Genomic DNA, 23,350 nt, shown 5'->3' on the forward strand with positions numbered 1-23,350 from the left:
ACTTCTGGCCCTTCTTTGGACACTGTTAACTAACCTCCAGACGAGCTTCAATGTCATACAACTCTCCTTCCGTGGCCTCCAACTGCTCTTAAATGCAAGTAAAACTAAATGCATGCTCTATTGAATCCTGCAAGATATGTTTTTTAATTTCCTTTATTGCCAAAGCAGAGATGCTGACTTTTTTTGCCCGCGATACATCAGTATATATTGGCCTGCTAATACCAGTAAAAACCCAGCACTTTCGTGACAAATATACTTTTTTCAAATGTGTATTTTTTTCAATTATTATATATTTTTTTATTCTGATTTATCAGGGAGTTCTGCAGCACCCTCAGCATCCTACTTCTCGTGGCTATACGTCCGCAATCTACTCACGTTCGCATACAACAGTTTATGGACCATCTATGTCCGGGTTGCATCCGGTTTACACAGCCCAACCTCACACGCCCACTAGCACTCCTGCTGCGTTCAAAATAACTAATAAATAAAAATAAAAATAAATAAATAAAAAAACTTGGAAATCTCTGACTTCTGACTTCTGTGGGTTCAAAACAACTGGGAACTCAATGAAATTTGCTCTGACTGGGAAAAATCTATTTGAACAGTCAACCAACTTGGATTTCCAGCTCAGGATCTCGGGCCTCTTTCTAGAGCTCAAATTCTCCGACTGGAATATCACTGACATCATGATTTGACCTTGTATTTGTCTGAGTTCCCAGTTGTTTTGAAAGAGGCATCAGTGCGCACAGGGAGCAGCACGAGCAGTGATGAGGTCCTCACGTAATGTGAAAACACAGCAGTGTCATGACTGTCCTGTAAGGATCGGAATGGGTCAGATCAGCTTTTCAATGGATAACTTCAACCAGACGAACCGCCCCTATTGAAGAACTGTATAAAATGGGTTAAGAATTAACATATCGGACCAGAGAGACGTTGAGCTGCAGCTCGTGTCCAAAGTATGATTACTGAGAGCGTAGTTTCTAACTGTACCAAAGTATTATGTCTGTCCCTCTCTCCCTTTCCATGTCTTTTTTTCCTTCTCAATGTCATTTGTAGCAAGCCGCCATATTGTGTCAGTACGCTAGGGACCTGTTTCTAATGTATTAAGTGTGTATGTTAATCCTGTGTTAGCGAGTAAATAAATAATTAAACCAATTTGTATAGTACTGAATCATAAGGCTGGTGTTTTTGCAGATGTAGGAGGTTATGACTGTTCAGAATGATGATATGAGGTCATGATTTATAAGTTGATTGTTTATAGATGTGACAGGTTAAGACCTTGAGTTTAATTATGGAGATGGTAACTCTTTAAAGAACCACTCTCGTGGTGCCCCAATTCCCAATGAGTTAATTGTTACATGATTAATTTAAATCTGGTAAAAATTGAACATAGTTAGTTGATTAGATAAATAACAGTCATCAGATTAATGAAAGTAAAGTCACAACGGCAGAAATTGGATTAATATATAATGTTAAAGGTCCCGAACAGTGAAAATAAAGTTGATCAAAATGGATGACATTAAACCAGTTCATAGTAGGTTGACACAAGTATGACAAAGTACTGTAGCTGGTATATTGAAAAAGTTGATCATAAAGTTACTGGTCCCCTCCCCCCTGTCAAACACATGGAGTCAGGTATTACTTCCTGCATTATGCAATGTCTATCAGGATAAGGTAAGACCCAGAAGCAGACCGTGTCGAAGTAACAATGTTTATTACTACAACAGAGGCAAAAGGTACAGGACGGCAGGCAGGCTCAGGGGCATGCAGAGTGGTCAGGCGGGCGAGTTTAGGGTCAGGACAGGCAAGGGTCAAAAACCAGGAGGGCGAGAAAAAAAAAAGAGTCTGGGAAAAACCAAGAGCTGACGGGACAAACGCTGGGTTGGCTTGCTCCAACTTGCTGTTGGACTGGGGGTGGAACCCAGAGAACAGGCTGGCCGATGACCCAATGAGGGTGCAGAATGCCTTCCAGAACTGGGACGAGAACTGAGGACCCCGGTCGGAGGCCATGTCCACGGGCAGTCCATTTATCCAAAAGACGTGCTGCAACATGAGCTGGGCTGTCTCTTTGGCTGAGGGTAGTTTGGGGAAGAGGAATTAAGTGGGCGGCTTTGGAGAACCGATCCACCATGGTCAGGTTGGCGGTGTTGCCATCAAACGGGGGGAAACCCCTCTCGAGGAGAGTGGGAGAAGACGAGGATGTCATCAATGTAGACGAAGATGAACCGGTTCAACATGTCAGAGAACATCATTCACCAGAGCCTGGAACATAGCAGGGGCATTGGTGAGGCTAAAGGGCATGACCAGAGACTCGTAGTGACCACTGGCCATGTTGAAGGTGGTCTTCCACTCGTCCCCCTCTCATATCTGCATCAGGTGGTAGGCATTCCATAGATCCAGTTTGGAAAACACTGTGCCCCCTGGAGCAGCTCGAAGGCCAAGGAGATGAGTGGTAGTGGGTAACGGTTCTTAACCGTAATGTCATTGAGTCCCAGGTAGTCAATGCACGGGCGCAGGGTCTTGTCCTTTTTCTCCACGAAGAAGCAGCCTGCACGGGCGGGAGAGGAAGAGGGACGGATAAAACCAGCAACTAGGGAGTCCCCAATGTAGGTATCCATAGCTTTGGTCTCCGGTCCCGACAGAGAGTACAGACGTCCCTCTTGGGCGGTGTGGTGCTAGGGAGAAGGTCAATAACGCAGTTATAGGGTTGTGTGGCGGAAGTGACGTGTTCCGGGCCTTGCTGAACACCTCCGGGGGTCCTGGTACTCCGCGGGAATGGCGGAGAGGACCGGGGCACCTTCCGAGCCCCCAGGAAGACGTCCCGGGGCAGGTTGTGCTGACTCCAGGCAATGGGCGTGGCAGAACGGGCTCCAGCCCATGATGGCACCAGTAGACCAGTTAATGAGGGGATTATGTAATTGGAGCCAGGAGAATTCCAATACCACAGGAATCAGAGGGGACTTGATGAGCAGGAACTGGATAGCCTTGCTAAAAACCAGGAGGATGAGGAGAAAAAAAAGATGCTGGGAAAAACCAGGAGCTGATGGGACAAACGCTGGTAAGCTTGACAAACAAGACTAACTGGCAACAGACAAACAGATGACACAGGTATAAATAAACAGGGGATAATGGGGAAGATGGGCAACACCTGGAGGGGGGTGGAGACAATCACAAAGACAGGTGAAACAGATCAGGTTGGGACAACATCACGTAATGCCAGAAATATCATACACCAATTGTAATCGTCCCGTGTGATGCTGGTGTAGAGAGTCAGGCGCAGGACGGCAGATATGAGTCATCAACGTACTTTACTCAAAATACACAGCAACATAGCGAGCACACAAAAACGGACCAATGTACAATCACTCACAAACAAAACATGGGGGTTAAATAATAAACAAGTAATTGGTTGAGTGAAGCCAGGTGTGAAAGACAAAGACAAAACAAATGGAAAATGAAAAGTGGATCGTTACCTGGTCATCAATGACATGTGACCTATTGTTACCTTGTTACCTGGCAACGATCAAAAGGTTGTTTCAATGAGCTGTTTGTCAAAGCAAGCTCATTAATATAATCTCCCTGCCCACTTAGCCTGTTCTTTCAGGCTTCATGATAGTTAGAGATGAGACAATGTAACATTTCTTCAATTCTGAGCATTTTAATAGTGTAAAAATATTATGGGTGATGTTTTGGTCATTCAAATGCTATTTTTACTTGGGAAATAGGTTAACTGTGCAGGACCTTTAATACATGTGAGTGATGGGGGGAAAAGAACCGTCCTCAGTTACAGTTATTTGAATAATTGAATGGCTGTTTTGTGCACAATGTCTTATTAGGAATTCAAATCGGTCTTCTGTATGTGGCCTTCTATGGGTAGACTTTCTGGGCCGGGCGTCAGTTAAAATATAGTACCTGAAACAAAACTGTAGGAGCAGTCGAAACTGTTTATATACTGGAACCCTGGATGAGAACTGTTGTATGAAATCACAGAGAACGATAGAGGCCTCTAGTGGCCAAAAGGCCATTTAGCATGGGCAACGCCATTGATAGCGTCCACCATTTTAAAGTAGTCAAAGTACTCAACTGAGTGGGGATTCCTGTGGATTGGAGCCTCAATGGCATTGCCCATGCTTTCACAGATGCTAAAATGGCACATATAAAAATATGAGTCCTATTTATCTCTGTGTATAAAACCAATGGGGCGGCAGCGTAGCCTAGTGGTTAGAGCGTTGGACTAGTAACCGGAAGGTTGCGAGTTCAAACCCCCGAGCTGACAAGGTACAAATCTGTTGTTCTGCCCCTGAACAGGCAGTTAACCCACTGTTCCCAGGCCGTCATTGAAAATAAGAATGTGTTCTTAACTGACTTGCCTGGTTAAATAAAGGTAAAATTAAAAAAAAAATTTTTTTTTTAAAACAATCGTTATGTAAAGCAAAGAGTTTAACTGTGCCAGCCAGCTCTTAATTTCTATTCAGTTTAACTCGCAATATGCCATCTGAACTGTGTGTAAATGACCTAACCTCTCCCATTTTATATAAGTATAATCATGTGATATGACCTCTCACTCACATTTTTTCATGTGGTTACCTGATCAAAGATTACCCAACATCTGTCAGTGACAGTGCACATTCCTTTGTTTGCAAAAGTAGCCAATAAGGCTAGACTTTCCTCTACACCCAGATCAGTGTACACGTCAGCCTAATACAACCACAGCGCAGCTAATTACATTATTTAAACCAGAGTTGGGCTATTTTAACTAATTCCTTTACTGAAAAGAAGTTGGAGAGCAAAGGAAATGTCCAAAAAAGTGGCAGTAGTTACCGGTGCCAATAAAGGCATAGGATTTGCGATTGTGAGGGAGCTTTGTAAGGCAAAATTTACCGGGGATGTTATTCTTACTGCTCGAAATGAAAAACTTGGAAATGAGGCAGTGAAGATGCTGAAGTCCGAAGGATTTGAAGTTTCTTACCACCACCTTGATATCTGCGACCAGGGCAGCGCCAAGCAACTGAGTAACTTTCTGCAGAAGACGTATGGCGGATTGGATGTGCTCATTAACAACGCGGGAATGGCTTTTAAGAGTTCAGTACGGTAGCCTATTCTACTATTTTGGCGACTCTGGCCATGCAATTGTTACTGTTTTAGCCGATCATAACAATTCCTCTCACCCGGGCGCCGGTATAGGTGTGTATTGCACCGACTGAACGCTGATTGCGTTCTATTTGGAACCTGGCTGCTTCCCAGGTATGGGCCAGGGCCCGCTCTATCCGACGGCGAAGTCGGCTCAAAAACAAAAGCGACTTCATTAAGCACGTGTAGTAATTCGTGTGATTTTATGTATCCCATGCAAAAGTGATTGCTTGTGATTTAAAAACGATTTATCTGCCTTCCCAATGAAAACCATTTAGACAATTCAAACATTTGTTATGGAAAAGAGATGTGTATGATGCAGTATGCTGCCTCGTTGACAAACTAAATGGCTCAGATTACTGTTTAATTTGAGAAGCGTGCTCCTCCCTACCCGCTTTCGCCTGGGCTAGTGAAGGAGTTATTTTACACTGTAGCCAGATTGAGAGGTTTGTGGGCAGATCTTGTGCTATGTTAGGCAACAAGCAGCAGTTCATTTTAAACTGCCTACCAATCATAGTAGGGCTACTTGATTGCAACTTTTGTGTAACATGAATGATAGGCCTATGTGGCAGTGTGATTGCATTTGAAAATGATGCTCTGAAAAGATGGGTGAGGGTGATGCTATATTGACACAGCCCCCGTTCCCCCACTCTCTTTCTCCCTCTCTTGTACAAAGCAATAAATGATCATCACATTTTTTTCCCTAGATGATGCGACTGAGACTTTTGGGGAACAGGCTGAGGTGACCATGCGCACCAACTTTTGGGGCACCCTGTGGGTGTGCCATGCTCTCCTACCCCTCCTCAGACCAAATGCCAGAGTGGTGAATGTCTCCAGCTTTGTTAGCAAGAAGGCTCTTGATACATGCAGCCCTCAACTACAAGCCAAGTATGATCTTTATTCTGTATCGAAAACCTCATTCATCCTTAACTTAATTCTGAATTGTAATCTACTGAGGGAGAAATACACTGACATCATTATTACATCCCTCCAGCCGCAGACCTGACCTTTTTGAAGGAAAGCCCTTTTCATCCCTTCAATAGCAGCTGTTGCATTAGCAGAAACGAAGAGCATTGTACTTAAGGCCACAACAGCAAAATTGGAAAATCAAATCAAAGTGAATGTCAATTGCAATTCTAGTACACACAAATGCTACTACAGATCATATACAATATTTTCAAATGAGACCATTACTGCAATCATCACATGCATAAACTACTGTATTACAAGGTCTTTTTTCTGTTGCGTCTTGAAGGTTCCGTGATACTGAGCTCTCTGAGGAGGAGCTGTGCTTGCTGATGGGGCAGTTTGTTATTGCCGCTCAGCAGGGAAACCATCAGGCCCAGGGGTGGCCAAACACAGCCTATGGCACAACAAAGGTAGGGTTCTGTCTGTCCACACAACTATTACGGGGAATGGGCAAAAGGCAGATATATCATACTGTTTTGTTCGTCTCTGTTTAGATCGGAGTGACTGTGCTGTCCAGGATTCAGGCTCATTTTCTGACTAAGACCCGGGCAGCTGATGGAATCCTGCTCAACGCCTGCTGCCCTGGCTGGGTCCGCACTGACATGGCAGGCTCCAAAGCCCCCAAGAGTCCTGAAGAAGGAGCACAGACTCCTACCTATCTGGCACTTCTACCTGAAGGGATGAAGGAGCCACATGGACAGTTGGTGTGGGACAAGACCATTCAGGAATGGTAGAGTGGATGCAGCAGGAAGTTTACCTCATCTCAATCAGAGACTTGAGGAAATTGCTCAAAAAGATTCTGCCAAATTCACATGACAAAAGACTCATTGCAACAGATGGTTGTTGACATATCATCTTAGCTTTTTTCCTTTATATGATTTAATGTGATTAATTTGCATGAACACTGCGGAGTACTTTCATTGTAATGAAGGCCTGTTATTCTTTCAAAAAGTTTAATGATGTAAAGAAATAAAATAGATTGATAATAATGTCTGAGACAGTGATTTACTGGAAATTGTTGTTTGTTGTAACTTTGTTTACTGAATTGAGCCTCTAGGGCATAGTTTCCCAACTGGCGGCCCGTGAACTGAATTCTGCCCGCGGGTGATTTTATTGGGCCCCCAAAGATTTCTACCAAAAAATTACTTTTGGGACTGGATATATAAGACTGTAAAAACACTAGCAAACCAGCTCCACGTGATGTCTACAAATTATTTGTAATTACGTTCGGGCCTTCCGACCATCCGCTCAAGAAAGAAATCAGCCCGCAATTGAATCTCGTTCAGGCCTCTGGGCCAGAGTGATGTCACACTTTTTCCCCATCCCTAGCAAACACAGCGGCTTAACTAATTGCGTTCTAAACTGAAGATTATGATTTGTTGATTATTAGAGTCCGGTGTGTTAGCTCAGGCTGAGGCAAAAGTGTGACGCCAATCAGGCCCCCGAGGACTGGCGTTGCCCATCCCTGGTCTAGTTGATGATCCCTGCTGTAGGGGGCACCAAAGACCAAGCGGAGACTGACCTAGAAAGCCTAGAATAATGTTCTCAAAAGGCAGTCTATTTCTTACCACTAATTTAGCATTTTGTAGAGATCTGATTGTCTCTGCATTCAGTTGGAGGAAATAGTTGTTTGCCATGTGTTCACCCCTGAGGATGAGAGAGAGCCATTTCATTCACGCTACCTTATCTTCCTCTCCCTTATGAACTTGTATTGTACAAATCATCTTCTGACTGGAGGAGTAGCATTCCCACCAGATGGAATTGACTGAGAAGAGGGAAGCTTGAAAAGAAGTAGGGTGCATGGGTCTGCTAGCACAAAGACTCTTGCAGGGCACTCAACCTTGAGTGAGAGCCAACCCTACCACATTGACCTGACATACCATAAAGCCATTCAAGCTGCCTGTTGAGATAGTGACATATTCAGAGTGTAAAATAATTTAACCATTATATTTGCTTAAAATGTAATGTGTATTGCTACAGTGGTAAAAATAAAACCATTCCAAATTAAACGAACCCCCCACCTGTGTCCATAGCCGGGGGAAGCTGCAGCACCCCCTGATAAATGTAAATAATTTTGCCATTAAAAAAATTCCACTCAACTAAATTACTGAACAGACATAAATCAAAGTATTGAAAATACTACACCAGAGAGCATACTTTAGATAGAGGATCAATAGCTTCTAAAAAATAGCTGTGGATTAGGTTTTATCACAACCACTTACAGTCAGGAAGACTGCAATTTGGGCAGCATGAGTGTCAAATATAGAACAGCTTGTTAAGTTGTGGCCATAGATATAATCCATAGGACTTCAGAACCTCTAACCCTGGCACTTTGACTGATACATTTATGAGTACCCTACCAATGGCTGCCAGTCCTGACTTGAATGGGAATGGTCATCTATGGATTATATTTCTATGGTTAGCTGCGGCTGTCAGTTTGCCAGTTTACATTGCTGACTATCATGCGTAAGCTAGGCTACACATGATTGTCCCTTGATGTTACTATTACAAAATCTTGACTAGTTAGATTCACAGAAATGTGATCAACCGCAGTGCTATCCTGGTGCTGAATCCCGCTACTCGGCCTATTTAGTTGTCTGTTTGTTTAGTGGAGATGTTCCCTGTGAATGTCACTACAAGGAGCAGGTTATCATAAAGTGAAAATGGCCACAACCTTCCAAAATTTCCCCTGGTAGCCAGATGCGAGGGGAGAGAAAACGGCTGACATCTTTCAGTCAATGGTAAGCTAAAACAAATGTAATGTTCACTAGGTTGTCGTCTAATAACCTCATTATACACTGAGTGTACAAAACATTAAGGACACCTTCCTGATATTGAGTTGTGCCATCAGAACAGCCTCAATTAATTTAGGCATAGACTCTACAAGGTGTTGAAAGCGTTCCACATGGATGCTGCCCCATGTTGACTCCAATGCTTCCCACATAGTTGAGTCAAGTTGGCTGGATGTCCTTTGGGTGGTGGACCATACTTAATGCACACGGGAAACTGTTGTGTGTGAAAAACCCAGCATTAATGAATTGGACACACCTGGTGTCCCAGGTCTATATCGGTCCCTGATTAGTGGTGAACAATGAAAACAAAATGCAGTGGAATTGGCTTCGAGGTCCAGAGTTGAGTTTGAAGGCTGTAGGCTATATGTAAAAACAAACATAAAGCACCACAATTCAAGTGTTTATATAGGAAGATGGTATATTCTGAACCAGGGGTTGATGGAGAAAAATACACACTTTTTCAATCTTCAATAGCTCTTACACAAAGCGTTCCATGACTTATGAAATTATATATTCTGAAAGGGGAGGACAGCTAAATACACCGCATTTGTTTTTTGTTGTTGTTTTTTTACATAGGATGAATATAAACTGTTAATATATTCAACTGTGAATGATATTTAAAAAATATGTTTGTTGAGAGGGATTGTATGAAACCAGAGAATGATAGAGGCCTCATTTTAAAGTTATCAAATTAGTCAACTGTGTGGGAATTCCTATGGGAGAGAGATAGAGAGAGAGAGGGCATGAGCTCATGGGCTCCTGAATAGAATTATAAACTTTGATATTATTTATTGCAAGGACAAGATACTACCCTCGACATCAAAACCTTAAAACTAAATCAAAATTCCATACCTCTTTACTACCAAGCACTATCAAGAAAAAACTTCTAACAAACCAAAACCTGCAGAAGAATCACAGCGGAAACCTGGAAATACCATCCAACACATAACTGAGTGAGTAATGTTCAGTCTGAACCTACTTCTGAAGCCAAAAATTAAATGACAATAATCTCTCAGTAATTTTGTAATATAAAGCTTAGTAAATAAGGCTACTAAGCTACCAAGACAGAACAGACCTGACTGCAACTTCAATTAGCACTGAAGTATGAAGTGAGATGTGTGAAAACTCTTGAGCCTAACAATGGCAGGAGAGTTTTTCAGCCTCCCCCACCCAAATGCAGAGGCCTTTCAAGCCCCCTGTGCAGATGTCATCACAATACAGAACCCTCTGCATGGAATAAGTACAAAAATAAGCTCCTCAAGGACATCCAGAGACACCATTTGCTGACTGCTACAAAGACGGGAACTTAAACAACTTCATTTTCCACACAGACCCTCCCCTGGCATGGCACAGTGCTATAAGAGCACACTACCCCTATGTCAAGAGAGAGTGTATTGGCCCAGGGTGGAAACTCAGAATACTAGACATTGAGGAAATTGAAACAACCTCTGTCAATATGTACAAGTCTGGGACAGTAATGGTGCAGGGCATCCTCATGCAGGACTTTACGGAATAAAGAGAGAGCACAGCAGGAAAAGCTCTCCCTGTGACGACTCCCCATCCTGAGTGAGTCTGATCACACCTCTTCAAATTGTCCTGCAGATGAGGATAGTCACCCCCCCCCAGCACTGAACACACCCAGGTCCACAACTGCACTGCTCCTCCATCATTGAGAGGGATAAATTCACAGAGCTGTAGAGAGACATGGTGGAGCTCAGAGAGCTAGGTCCACACAATCCAGACAGAAATCACATGCGCCGAATACAACAGTGAAATGCTTACTTACAAGCCCTTAACCAACAAAGCAGTTAAGAAAAATATGCATTAGGTATTTACTAAAATAAACTGAAGTAAAAGATTATTTTCTGAATAAAGAGCAACAATAACAGAACAGTAACAAGTCTATATACAGGGGGTACCAGTATAGAGTCAACGTGCGGGGGCACAGGTTAGTTGAGGTAATATGTACATGTAGGTAGAGGTAAAGTACATACAGTATGCATAGGTAATTAACAGAGTAGCAGCAGCGTAAAGATTGGGGTTGGTGGATTGGGGGGGGGTGTCAATGAGAGTAGTCTGGATAGCCTTTTGATTAGCCGTTCATGACAACAAGCTCAGTCCGATGATGCTGTGACACACCGCCCCAGACCATGACGGACCCACCACCTCCAAATCGATCCCGCTCCAGAGTACAGGCCCCGGTGTAACGCCTATTCCTTCGACAAACGCGAATCCGACCATCACCCCTGGTGAGACAAAACCGCGACTCGTCAGTGAAGAGCACTTTTTGGCAGTCCTGTTCGGTTCAGCGACGGTGGGTTTGTGCCCATGGGCGACGACGTTGCCGGTGATGTCTGGTGAGGACCTGCCTTACAACAGGCCAACAAGCCCTCAGTCCAACCTCTCTCAGCCTATTGCGGACAGTCTGAGCACTGATGGAGGGATTGTGCATTCCTGGTGTAACTCGGGCAGTTGTTGTTGCCATCCTGTACCTGTCCCGCAGGTGTGATGTTCGGATGTACCGATCCTGTGCAGGTGTCATTACACGTGGTCTGCCACTGCGAGGACGATCAGCTGTCCATCCTGTAGCTCTGTCTTAGGCGTCTCACAGTACGGACATTGCAATTTATTGCCCTGGCCACATCTGCAGTCCTCATGCCTCCTTGCTGCATGCCTAAGGCACGTTCAAGCAGATGAGCAGGGACCCTGGGCATCTGTATTTTGGTGTTTTTCAGAGTCAGTAGAAAGGCCTCTTTATAGTGTCCTAAGTTTTCATAATTGTGACCTTAATTGCCTACTGTCTGTAAGATGTTAATGTCTTCATGACCGTTCCACAGGTGCATGTTCATGAATTGTTTATGGTTCATTGAACAAGCATGGGAAACAGTGTTCAAACCCTTTACAATGAAGATCTGTGAAGTTATTTGGATTTTTACAAATTATCTTTTTTTGCTGAGTTTACATTCAAACACAAAGTGACTAAACTCTGGTACTCAAACACTAGACATGCTCTGGAGCTGTTTTCAGAGGACAGACTAGGGTCTCCCAACCACATTATAATTCACACAGTCACAAACGACCCAAGGGCCCAACAGGAAGGGGTGGCCACAGCACTCAAGAGAGTGATTGAAAAAGCTTATTCCACTTTCCCCAATGCACAAGTGGTTATTTCCACCCTGCTACACGAACAGAAATTCACATTGCCACCATACAGCGGGTGAATGCAAGCATTTCCCAGGACTGTGCCTCAAAACCTAATGTCTACCTGACCCACCACTCCGCCCTGGACTCCACCCTGGACTTGAACAGTCTTTACGGCCAGGTCCACCTCTACAAGGCAGCAATCCCAACTTTTGCCAGGACCCTGAAGGACGTCACCCTCAACTGCAGCCCCAGCACCTCACACAGGAGCAACAGAGCCACAGACACCCCACCCAGACCAGCGAGACACCCTCTCAGACCTGCAAGACCCCTTCCCGAAGGACCTGCACGAGAGAACCCATGCCAAGAGGACCTACACCCAGACCACAGCTTCACCTGCCACACCCCAAACAGCTGAGACCACCCCAAACAAACCCTGGCCACACCCTATGTAGGCCCCCCCAGATCAGACCGAAGCCCCATCCTGCGACCTAAGAGGTATGTATCAGATGTATCAGCCTAAACCACATGAAAACATCACTACACACTATGGGACACAAAGCTTTTACTATCTCATCCTGGAATATAAGGTCTGAGGTCATATGCCTTTAGCCTAAAGAGCAGGAACCCAGACTTCATCAAATAAATTTCAAATACAGACATTGTCATCCTACAATAAATATGGTCTAGAGGTGACAGACCCACTGGTTGCCTTCTAGGTTACAGAAAGCTGGTAGTCCCATTCACCAAACTACCAGGTGTGAAAAAGGGAAGAGACTCAGGGGTTATGCTAATTTGGTATAGAGCAGACCTCTATTAAATTTGTCAAAACAGGAAAATTTTACATCTGGCTAGAAATGAATAAGGAAATTATCTCAACAGATATCCCCTAATAGAATCCCCATACCTTAACGATGATAGCTTCTCCATCCTAGAGGGGGAGATCAACCATTTCCAGGCCCAGGGACATGTACTAGTCTGTGGCGACCTAAATGCCAGAACCAGACAGACACTCTCAGCACACAGGGGGACAAACACCTACCTGGAGGTGACAGCATTCCCTCCCCCATATGCTCCCCTAGGCACAACTATGACAACATAACCAACAAAAACAGGTCACAACTCCTGCAGCTCTGTCGCACGCTGGGTCTGTACATAGTCAATGGTAGGCTTCGAGGGGACTCCTATGGTAGGTACACCTATGCTCATCTCTTGGCAGTAATACTGTAGATTACTTCATCACTGAACTCAACCCAGAGTCTCTCAGAGCATTCACAGTCAGCCCACTAATGCCCCTATCAGATCACAGAAAATCACAGTCTACCTGAACAGAGCAATACTCAATCATGAGGCATCAAAGCCAAAGAAACTGCACAATATTAAGAAATGCTGTAGATGGAAGGGAAGTAGTGTAGAAACATACCAAAAAATAAATAGACAACAAATTAAAATCCTTTCAGACAACTTCCTTGACAAAACATTTCACTGTAATAGTGAAGGTGTAAACTTGGTAGTAGAAAACCTAAACAGTATATTTGACCTTTCAGATTCCCCATCAAATAAAAAAAAATTAAAGTTGACAACCTAAGAAAATGTAAAACAATGACAAATGGTTTGACGAAAACCTAAGATAGAAATTGAGAAACCTATCCAGCCAAAAACATGGAGACCCAGAAAACCTGAGTCTACACCTTCACTATGGTGAATCACTAAACCAATACAGAAATACACCACGGAAAAAGAAGGAACAGCACATTAGAAATCAGCTCAATGTAATTGAAGAATCCATAGAATCTAACCACTTCTGGGAAAATTGTTACACACTAAACAAACAACAAAGAGTTATCTATCCAAAACAGAGTTGTGTGGATAAACCACTTGTCCAATCTTATTGGCTCTATAAAAAAGAACAAACAGCAAAAACATATACATGATCAATTAAAAATCTTAGAATAAGCTATTAAAGACTACCATAACCCACTGGATTCTCCAATTACATTGAACAAACTACAAGACAAAATACAACCCAAAAAGGCCTATGGTGTTGATGGTATCCTAAATGAAATTATAAAATATACAGACCAAAAATTACAATTGGCTATAGTTAAAGAGTTTAACGTCATCCTCAGCTCTGGCATCTGCATCTTCCCCAATATTTGGAACCAAGGACTGATAACCCCAATCCACAAAAGTGAAGACAAATTTGACCCCAAAAACTACCGTGGGATGTGTCAACAGCAACCTTGGGGAAATCCTCTGCATTATCATTAACAGCATATTTGTACATTTCCTCAGTGAAAAAAAATGTACTGAGCAAATGTAAAATTGTCTTTTTACCAAATTACCATATGACAGACCACGTATTCACCCTCCAAACCCTAATGGACAAACAAACAAACCAAAATAAAGGCAAAGTCTTCTCATGCTTTGTTGACTTCAAAAAAGCTTTTGACTCAATTTTAAGGGTCTGCTATACAAATTGATGGAAAGTGGTGTTGGGGAGAAAAACATGACATTATAAAATCCATATATACAAACAACAAGTGTGAGGTTAAAATTTGCAAAATATACACACATTTCTTTCCACAGGACCGTGGGGTGAGACAGGGATGCAGTTTAAGCCTCACTCTCTTCACCATATACAGTGCATTTGGAAAGTAGAATCTTCTTGGGTATGATGCTACAAGCTTGGCACAACCTGTATTTGGAGAGTTTCTTCCATTCTTCTCTGCAGATCCTCTCAAGCCATGTCAGGTTGGATGGGGAGCGTCGCTGCACAGCTATTTTCAGGTCTCTCCAGAGATGTTCGATCGGGTTCAAATCTGGGTTCTGTCGGGGCCACTCACAGACTTGTCCCAAAGCCACTCCTGCATTGTCTTGGCTGTGTGCTTAGGGTTGTTGTCCTGTTGGAAGGTGACCCGTCCCCATTGAGGTCGTGAGCTCTTTTGATTAAGGATCTCTCTGTACTTTGCTCGGTTCATCTTTCCCTCGATCCTCACTAGTCTCCCAGTCCCTGCCGCTGAAAAATATGATGCTGCCACCACCATGCTTGGATGGCGCCAGATTTCCTCCAGACGTGACGCTTGGCATTAAGGCCAAAGAGTTCAATCTTGGCTTCATCAGACCAGAGAATCGTGTTTCTCGTGGTCTGAGAGTCCTTTAGGTGCCTTTTGGAAAACTCCAAGCGGGCTGTCGTGTGCCTTTTACTGAGGAGTGGCTTCCGTCTGGCCACTCTACCATAAAGGCCTGATTGGTGGAGTACTTCAGATATGGTTGTCCTTCTGGAAGGTTCACCAATCTCCACAGAGGAACTCTGGAGCTCTGTCAGAGTGACCATCGAGTCCTTGGTGACCTCCCTGACCAAGGCCCTTTTCCCCCGATTTCTCAGTTTGGCCGGGTGGCCAGCTCTAGGAAGAGTCTTGGTGGCTCCAAACTTCTTCCATTTAAGAATGATGGAGGCCACTGTGTTCTTGGGGACCTTCAATGCTGCAGAAATAGTTTGGCACCCTTCCCCAGATCTGTGCCTTCGACACAATCCTGTCTTGGAGCTCTACGGACAATTCCTTCGACCTTATGGCTTGGTTTTTGCTCTGACATGCACTGTCATGCATTTGTGTGCCTTTCCAAATCATGTCCAATCATTTGAATTTATCCCAGGTGGACTCCAAGTTGTAGAAACAGCTCAAGGATGATCAATGGAAACAAGATGCACCTAAGCTCAATTTCGAGTCTTATAGCAAAGGGTCTAAAAACGTATGTAATTTTTTTTTCTTCTGTGTTTTATTTTTAATACATTTGCAAAAATGTCTTAAAACCTGTTTCACTCTCTCATTATGGGGTATTGTGTGTAGATTGATAAGAATTTTTATTTATTTAACCCATTTTAGAATAAGGCTGTAAAAATGTGGAAAAAGGGAAGGGGTCTGAATACTTTCCAAATGCACTGTATATCAACAAATTGGCAAGAGCACTAGAACAGTGTGCATCACCCAGCCTCACCTTACTAGAACCTGAAGTCAAATGTCTTTAGTTTGAAAATGATCTGGTGCTTTTGTCCAAACCAAGGAGGGCCTACCGCAGCATTTAGATCTTCTGCACAGATTCTGTAAGACCTGGGCTCTGACAGTAAATCTCAGTAAGACAAAAATAATGATGTTCCAAAAAAGGTCCAGTTGCCAGGACCACAAATACAAATTCCATCTAGACACAGTTGCCCTAGAGCACACAAAAAACAATACATACCTCAGCCTAAAGATCAGCACCACAGGTAACTTCCACAAAGCTGTGAACAATCTGAGAGACAAGGCAAGAAGGGCCTTCTATTTACTTATTCTTCCTTTATTTAACTAGGCAAGTCAGTTAAGAGCAAATTCTTATTTTCAATGATGGCCTATGAACAGTGGGTTAGCTGCCTTTTTCATGGGCAGAACGACAGATTTTACCTTGCAGCAATTCGATCTTGCAACCTTTCGGTTACAAGTACAACGCTCTAACCACTAGGCTACCTGCCGCCCTATGCCATCCAAAAGGAACATAAAATTTGACATACCAATTAGGATCTGGATAAAAATACTTGAATCAGTTATAGAACCCATTGCCCTTTACGGTTGTGAGGTCTGGGGTCCGCTCACCAACCAAGAATTCACAAAATGAGACAAACACCAGATTGAGACACTGCACACAATTCTGCAAAACTATCCTCTGCGTACAATGTAAAACACCAAATACTGCATGCAGAGCAGAATTAGGCAGATACCCGCTAATGATCAAAATCCAGAAAAGAGACGTTAAATTCTACAATCACCTAAAAGGAAGCGATTCCTAAACCTTCCATAATAAAGCCATCACCTACAGAGAGATGAACCTGGAGAAGAGTCCCCTAAGCAAACTGGTTCTGGGGCTCTGTTCATAAACACAAACAGACCCCACAGAGCCCTAGGATAGCAACACAATTAGACCCAACCAAATCATGAGAAAACACAACGATAATTACTTGACACATTGGAAAGAATTAACAAAAAACCAGAGCAAACTAGAATGCTATTTGGCCCTAAACAGAGAGTACACAGTGGCAGAATACTTGACCACTGTGACTGACCCAAAATTAAGGAAAGCTTTGACTATGTACAGACTCAGTGAGCATAACCTTGCTTTTGAGAAAGGTCACCATAGGTAGACCTGGCTCTCAAGAGTAGACAGGCTATGTGCACACTGACCACAAAATGAGGTGGAAACTGAGCTGCACTTCCTAACCTCCTGCCAAATGTATGGCCATAGAGACACATATTTCCCTCAGAATACACAGACCCACAACAAATGTGAAAATATATGAAATTTTGATAAACTCACATACCGATTGCGTGAAATACCACATTGTGCAATCACAGCAGCAAGATTTGTGACCTATTTCCACAAGAAAAGGTCAACCAGTGAAGAACAAACACCATTGTAAATACAACACATATTTATGTTTATTTATTGTCCCTTTGTTTACTTTAACTATTTGCACATCGTTACAACACTGTATATATACACATAATGACATTTGAAATGTCTTTATTATTTTGGAACAAATATGTACTGTTAACTTTGTTTATTTCACTTTTGTTTATCCATTTCTACTTGCTTTGGCAATGTAAACATGTTTCCCATGCCAATAAAGCCCCCTCAATTGAAATTGAATTGCTGTCACATATGCTATAATGGCACAGATATAAAGATGAGTCCTCTATCCATCTCTATATATGAAACTAATCAGTATGTCAAACAAAGCTCTTAACTCTGCCTGAAAATATTGAATGCCATGCGGTACACAGGACGCACCGCAGCCTAGTGCGGCTCCTCTAAGGTAGCGTTGCTAACTGCTCCATTGACAACAAATGAGTTCCACTGGAAGGCAAAGAGGTTGATGTATCGGGTGGACATGAGGCGTTCATTTCTATTCAGTTGACTCGCCAATAATTTGGCGTCTGAACTGTGCGTACATAGGCTAACTTCTCCCTTCTTATATAAATATAATACGCCCTATCCTTCCCATTGTATCATATGTGGGTATTTGATCTACTAGGCTACACAACTTCATCTGTCAGAGTGACTGTGCACGTTCCTTTGTTTGCAAAAGTAGCCAATAAGGTTGACTTTCCTCTAAATCAACGTTGTCTTCTCCCAGATCAGCGCAGGCTGCACGTCAGCCCACTACAACCACAGTGCGGTTAATTACATTATTTAAATAGTTAGGCTACTTTAACTATTTACTTTACAAAAATTAAGTTTTGGAGAGCGAATGAAATGTCAAAAAAAGTGGCAGTAGTTACCGGTGCCAATAAAGGCACAGGATTTGCGATTGTGAGGGAGCTTTGTAAGGCCAAATTTACCGGGGATGTTATTCTTACTGCTCGAAATGAGAAACTTGGAAATGAGGCAGTGAAGATGCTGAAGTCTGAAGGATTTGAAGTTTCTTACCACCACCTTGATATCTGCGACCAGGGCAGCGCCAAGCAACTGAGTAACTTTCTGCAGAAGACGTATGGCGGATTGGATGTGCTCATTAACAACGCTGGAATGTCCTTTAAAAGTTCCGTACGGTAGCCTATTCTACTATTTTGGCGCAAAATGCTATGCAATTATTGCTGTGTTGCAATTTTGTTTGGCGGCTTTGCGAGGCTAGCCGGTTGTAACATTGAGGGGGTTCGATTAATCTTCACAATTTAATTGCGTTATATTTGGAACCAGGCTGCCTCCCAGGCGTGAGCCAGTTGCCCCGCTCTAGCCAACAGCGAAGTCTGCTCATAACAAAAGTTGTAAGTGATTGGGAGTCCCATAGGGCGGCGCACAATTGGCCCTGGGTAGGCTGTCATTGGTTGTTTCTATTTTTTTATTTAACCTTTATTTAACTAAGCAAGTCAGTTAAGAACAAATTCTTATTTACAATGACGGCCTACCGGGGAACTGTGGGTTAACTGCCTTGTTCAGGGGCAAAACGACAGATTTTTACCTTGTCAACTCAGGGATTCAATCCAACAACCTTTCGTTATTGGCCCAACTCTCTAGGCTAACCACTAGGCTACCTGCCACCCCTGGGTGGGCATATAATGTAACATTAGCCAGCCAGCTAGCTAACGGCAGCCACCTAGCTAGAATTTGTAACATATACTGTATGTTTTGTAAATTCATAACATGTGTTACCTTTTGCTATTTCGTAACATATAATGGAATTGTAATTCGTAACAGTCAATTGGAATAAATAAATTAGCCCATAATCTATGGATTTCACATGACTGGGCAAGGGCACAGCCATGGGTGGGCGTGGGAGGGCATAGGCCTACTGACTTGGGAGACTGGCTCACCCACTGGGGAGCAAGACCCAGCCAATCAGAATTAGTTTTTCCCCACAAAAAGGCTTTATTACAGACAGAAATATTCCTCAGTTTCATCAGCGGTCTGGGTGGCTGGTCTCAGACGATCCCGCAGGTGAAGAAGCCAGATGTGGAGGTCCTGGGCTGGCTTGGTTACAAGTGGTCTGTGGTTGTGAGACCGGTTGGACGTACTGCCAAATTCTCTAAAATGACATTGGAGGTGGCTTATGGTAGAGAAATGAACAAGTATCTGGCAACAGCTCTGGTGGACATTCCTGCAGTCAGCATGCCAATTGCACGCTCCCTTAAAATTTGAGACATCTATGGGATTGTGTTGTGTGACAAAACTGCACAATTTAAAGTGGCATTTTGTCACCAGCACAAAGTGCACAATGATCATGCTGTTTAATCAGCTTCTTGTTATGTCACACCTGTCAGGTGGACGGACTCTCTTGGCAAAGGATAAATAGTCACTAACAGGGATGTAAACACATTTGTGCACAACATTTTAGAGAAATAAGCTTTTTGTGGATATGGAACATTTCTGGAATCTTTTATTACAGTTCATGAAACATGGGACCAATGCTTTACATGTTGAGTTTATATTTTTGTTCAGTATAAATGGGGTGTCTCGGATTTACGTACAGAATAATACAAAATGCTCTGAGGCCAGGTACTATGCCATGTTTAAAAAAAAATAATGTTTTACCTTCATTTAACTAGGCAAGTCAGTTAAGAACAAATTTCTTATTTTCAATGATGACCTAGGAACAGTGGGCTAACTGCCTGTTTAGGGGCAGAACGACAGATTTGTACCTTATCAGCTCGGGGGGGTTAAACTTGCAACCTTCCGGTTACTAGTCCAACGCTCTAACCACTAGGCTACCCTGCCACAATCAGCCAGCCAACTGTTAAGTTTAAACTGCCTAGCAACAATAGTAAGGCTAGTTGATTGGAATGTGTAACATGAATGATAGTCATATGTATCAGTGTGATTGAATTAGAAAAGTTCTCTGCAAATATGGGTGAGGGTGATGCTATATTGACACAGCCCCCGCTCTCTCTCCCTCTTGTATAAAGCAATAATTGATCATCACATTTTTTCCCTAGATGATGCGACTGAGACTTTTGGGGAACAGGCTGAGGTGACCATGCGCACCAACTTTTGGGGCACCCTGTGGGTGTGCCATGCTCTCCTACCCCTCCTCAGACCAAATGCCAGAGTGGTGAATGTCTCCAGCTTTGTTAGCAAGAAGGCTCTTGATACATGCAGCCCTCAACTACAAGCCAAGTATGATCTTTATTCTGTATCGAAAACCTCATTCATCCTTAACTTAATTCTGAATTGTAATCTACTGAGAGAGAAATATACACTGATATCATTATACATCCATCTAACCGCAAACCTGACCAACTTGAACGAAAGCCCTTTTCATCCCTTCAACAGAAACTCTTGCATTAGCAGATATGAAGAACATTTTGCTGTTGTGGCCTTAATCATAATTGGACAATCAAATCAGTTTGTCAGTTGCTACTACAGATCATAGACAATATTTTCAAATTAAACCATTACTGTGATCATCACATGCAGTCATAAACTACTGTATTGCAAGGTCTTTTTTCTGTTGTGTCTTGGAGGTTCCGTGATACTGAGCTCTCTGAGGAGGAGCTGTGCTTGCTGATGGGGCAGTTTGTTATTGCCGCTCAGCGGGGAAACCATCAGGCCCAGGGGTGGCCAAACACAGCCTATGGCACAACAAAGGTAGGGTTCTGTCTGTCCACACAACTATTACGGGGAATGGGCAAATGTGACCCACCGCCTCACGTAGCGAAATTGTGTTTTTGGATAAAAGTAGAGACTTGGAGCTCCAAAATGGTATGTCATACACTGCAGTTGAGGAACAATGGGAAAGTAATTCTGCTGTAGAAGTTGATAAACTTGTAACCCCACTTTTGAGAAAATTACACCCAGACACACCTGGCTAACTTGATGGGTCATGTAATAATTATTTTATGAAGTGGAGTCCTTTGTTTAGGCATTGTTTAGCTGGCTAGCTAAACAATGAACCATAATCCCAACCCATAGCTGCAGTACAGATGGATTGTCATAGCTAGCCACTATGCATGAAATACTATGGTATGAATCTGCAGGTAACTAAAGCTAACCAACTAGGTTCAATGTTAGCTGTAGGCTATAACTAAAAATGCAAATGGCCTTCTGTGATACGAATAATATTACTATACAGATCATACACGTAACGTTAGCTAGCGAGCAAGTTAACACTCGCTAGCTAGTCAACAGTACGCTTTAACTTGCAATGAAAATGACTGACAAAATGAGAAACATCTAATATGTGAAAATGTAGCTAGACTCTTACCGTATACATGGATGAACGCTTCACGGCAGAGTGCCTTTTCTGTTTGGTTTGTAGCTAGCTACAGCTTGTTTTGCCCGTTATGTCAAGTCACTCCAATTCACACTGATCTTTTGCAGAAAAGTAGTCCATCACAACTTTATCCCACTAATCTTTGTCGATAGCTCCTGCTAAATCCTGGGCTGTGAAGTTATTGAGAGCAGAAGCAACACTTTTGCAGGTTTCCATGGCTAATGTTGTATCTTTCAAAAATGCAGTGGTAGCAAGGATTATCTACACATACTGAGAAGCTCATGTTATAGAAGCATGCTACATGGCAGACCAATCAGAACTCAACTCTCGGCATGTCCAGCCCATCCATTATCTCAGCTAATCATGGCTAGCGAGAAGGTTCCTGGATTTTTCCATGGCTCAACCAACAAGGCTCATAATTTAACATTTGTATTCAAATTTACAGATGGCATACACATTTCTTATTAAGGCACATGAAAGTTCACAAATTCAAAAAAAAGGCATAAAAAACATTTTATTTATTTTAAAAAATCTCAAATGACTCTCCTGTGAAGTAGTGACTTGTGACATACACCTAGCTTCTTGAAACAGGTCACAAAAGGCAGATATATCATACTGTTTTTTTCACCTCTGTTTAGATCGGAGTGACTGTGCTGTCCAGGATTCAGGCTCATTTTCTGACTAAGACCCGGGCAGCTGATGGAATCCTGCTCAACGCCTGCTGCCCTGGCTGGGTCCGCACTGACATGGCAGGCTCCAAAGCCCCCAAGAGTCCTGAAGAAGGAGCACAGACTCCTACCTATCTGGCACTTCTTCCTGAAGGGATGAAGGAGCCACATGGACAGTTGGTGTGGGACAAGACCGTTCAGGAATGGTAGAGTGAAGGCAGCAGAAAGTTTACCTCATCTCAATCAGAGACTTGAGGAAATTGCTCAAAAAGATTCTGCCAAATTCACATGACAAAAGACACATTACAAGGGTTGTGGAGATATCTTTGCTTTTTTTTCTTTATATGATTTAATGTGATTAATTTACATAAATAACGCTCTGGTGTAATTTCATTGTAATTAAGGCCTGTTATTCTTTCAAAAAGTTTAATGAGGTAAAGAAATAAAATAGATTGATAATGTCTGAGACAGTGATTTACTGGAAACTGTTGTTCAAAGTTGTAACTTTGTTTATTGAATTGAGCCTCTAGGGCATAGCTCCACAACTGGCTGCCTGATTTTTATTTGGCCCCAACAGTTTTATTTGTTATTGCACTGAGAAGAGGGAAATGTGAAAAGAAGTGTGGTGCAGGTGTCTGCAAGCACAGACTCACATGCACTCAACCTTGAGTGAGAGCCAACCAGCCCTATCACATTGACCTGACATAGCATAACAATTTCATTCAAGCTGCCTGTTGAGATGGTGACATATTCAGTGTGTGAATGAGCCCCCATAAATGCAACAAAGACAAACTTAATAATGCTAATTTAAGCATTATCCTATTGGTATAAAATGCAACGTGCACTGCTAGTGGTAAATATTAAAATAAAAACACATTCCAAATGAAACAAAACACCCCCACCTCGGT

General features: G+C 42.8%; 2 protein-coding genes across 2 annotated transcripts; both read left to right on the top strand.

Annotated features, from left to right (window-relative positions):
- Window positions 1-4,633: 4,633 nt before the first annotated feature.
- Window positions 4,634-7,088, top strand: LOC112231245 (carbonyl reductase [NADPH] 1). Its single transcript, XM_024397888.2, has 4 exons — window positions 4,634-5,081; window positions 5,838-6,018; window positions 6,386-6,509; window positions 6,594-7,088. Exons 1-4 carry the CDS (start codon window positions 4,796-4,798, stop codon window positions 6,831-6,833), a joined length of 831 nt encoding a protein of 276 aa, XP_024253656.1. The 5' UTR covers window positions 4,634-4,795; the 3' UTR covers window positions 6,834-7,088.
- An 11,116-nt stretch (window positions 7,089-18,204) lies between these two features.
- LOC112231246 (carbonyl reductase [NADPH] 1) lies at window positions 18,205-22,905 on the top strand. The gene is made up of 4 exons (XM_024397890.2): window positions 18,205-18,606; window positions 20,498-20,678; window positions 21,026-21,149; window positions 22,413-22,905. Exons 1-4 carry the CDS (start codon window positions 18,321-18,323, stop codon window positions 22,650-22,652), a joined length of 831 nt encoding a protein of 276 aa, XP_024253658.1. The 5' UTR covers window positions 18,205-18,320; the 3' UTR covers window positions 22,653-22,905.
- The last annotated feature ends 445 nt before the right edge of the window (window positions 22,906-23,350 follow it).

The sequence above is a fragment of the Oncorhynchus tshawytscha genome, linkage group LG33, assembly GCF_018296145.1.
Source record: "Oncorhynchus tshawytscha isolate Ot180627B linkage group LG33, Otsh_v2.0, whole genome shotgun sequence".
Taxonomy (NCBI): domain Eukaryota; kingdom Metazoa; phylum Chordata; class Actinopteri; order Salmoniformes; family Salmonidae; genus Oncorhynchus; species Oncorhynchus tshawytscha.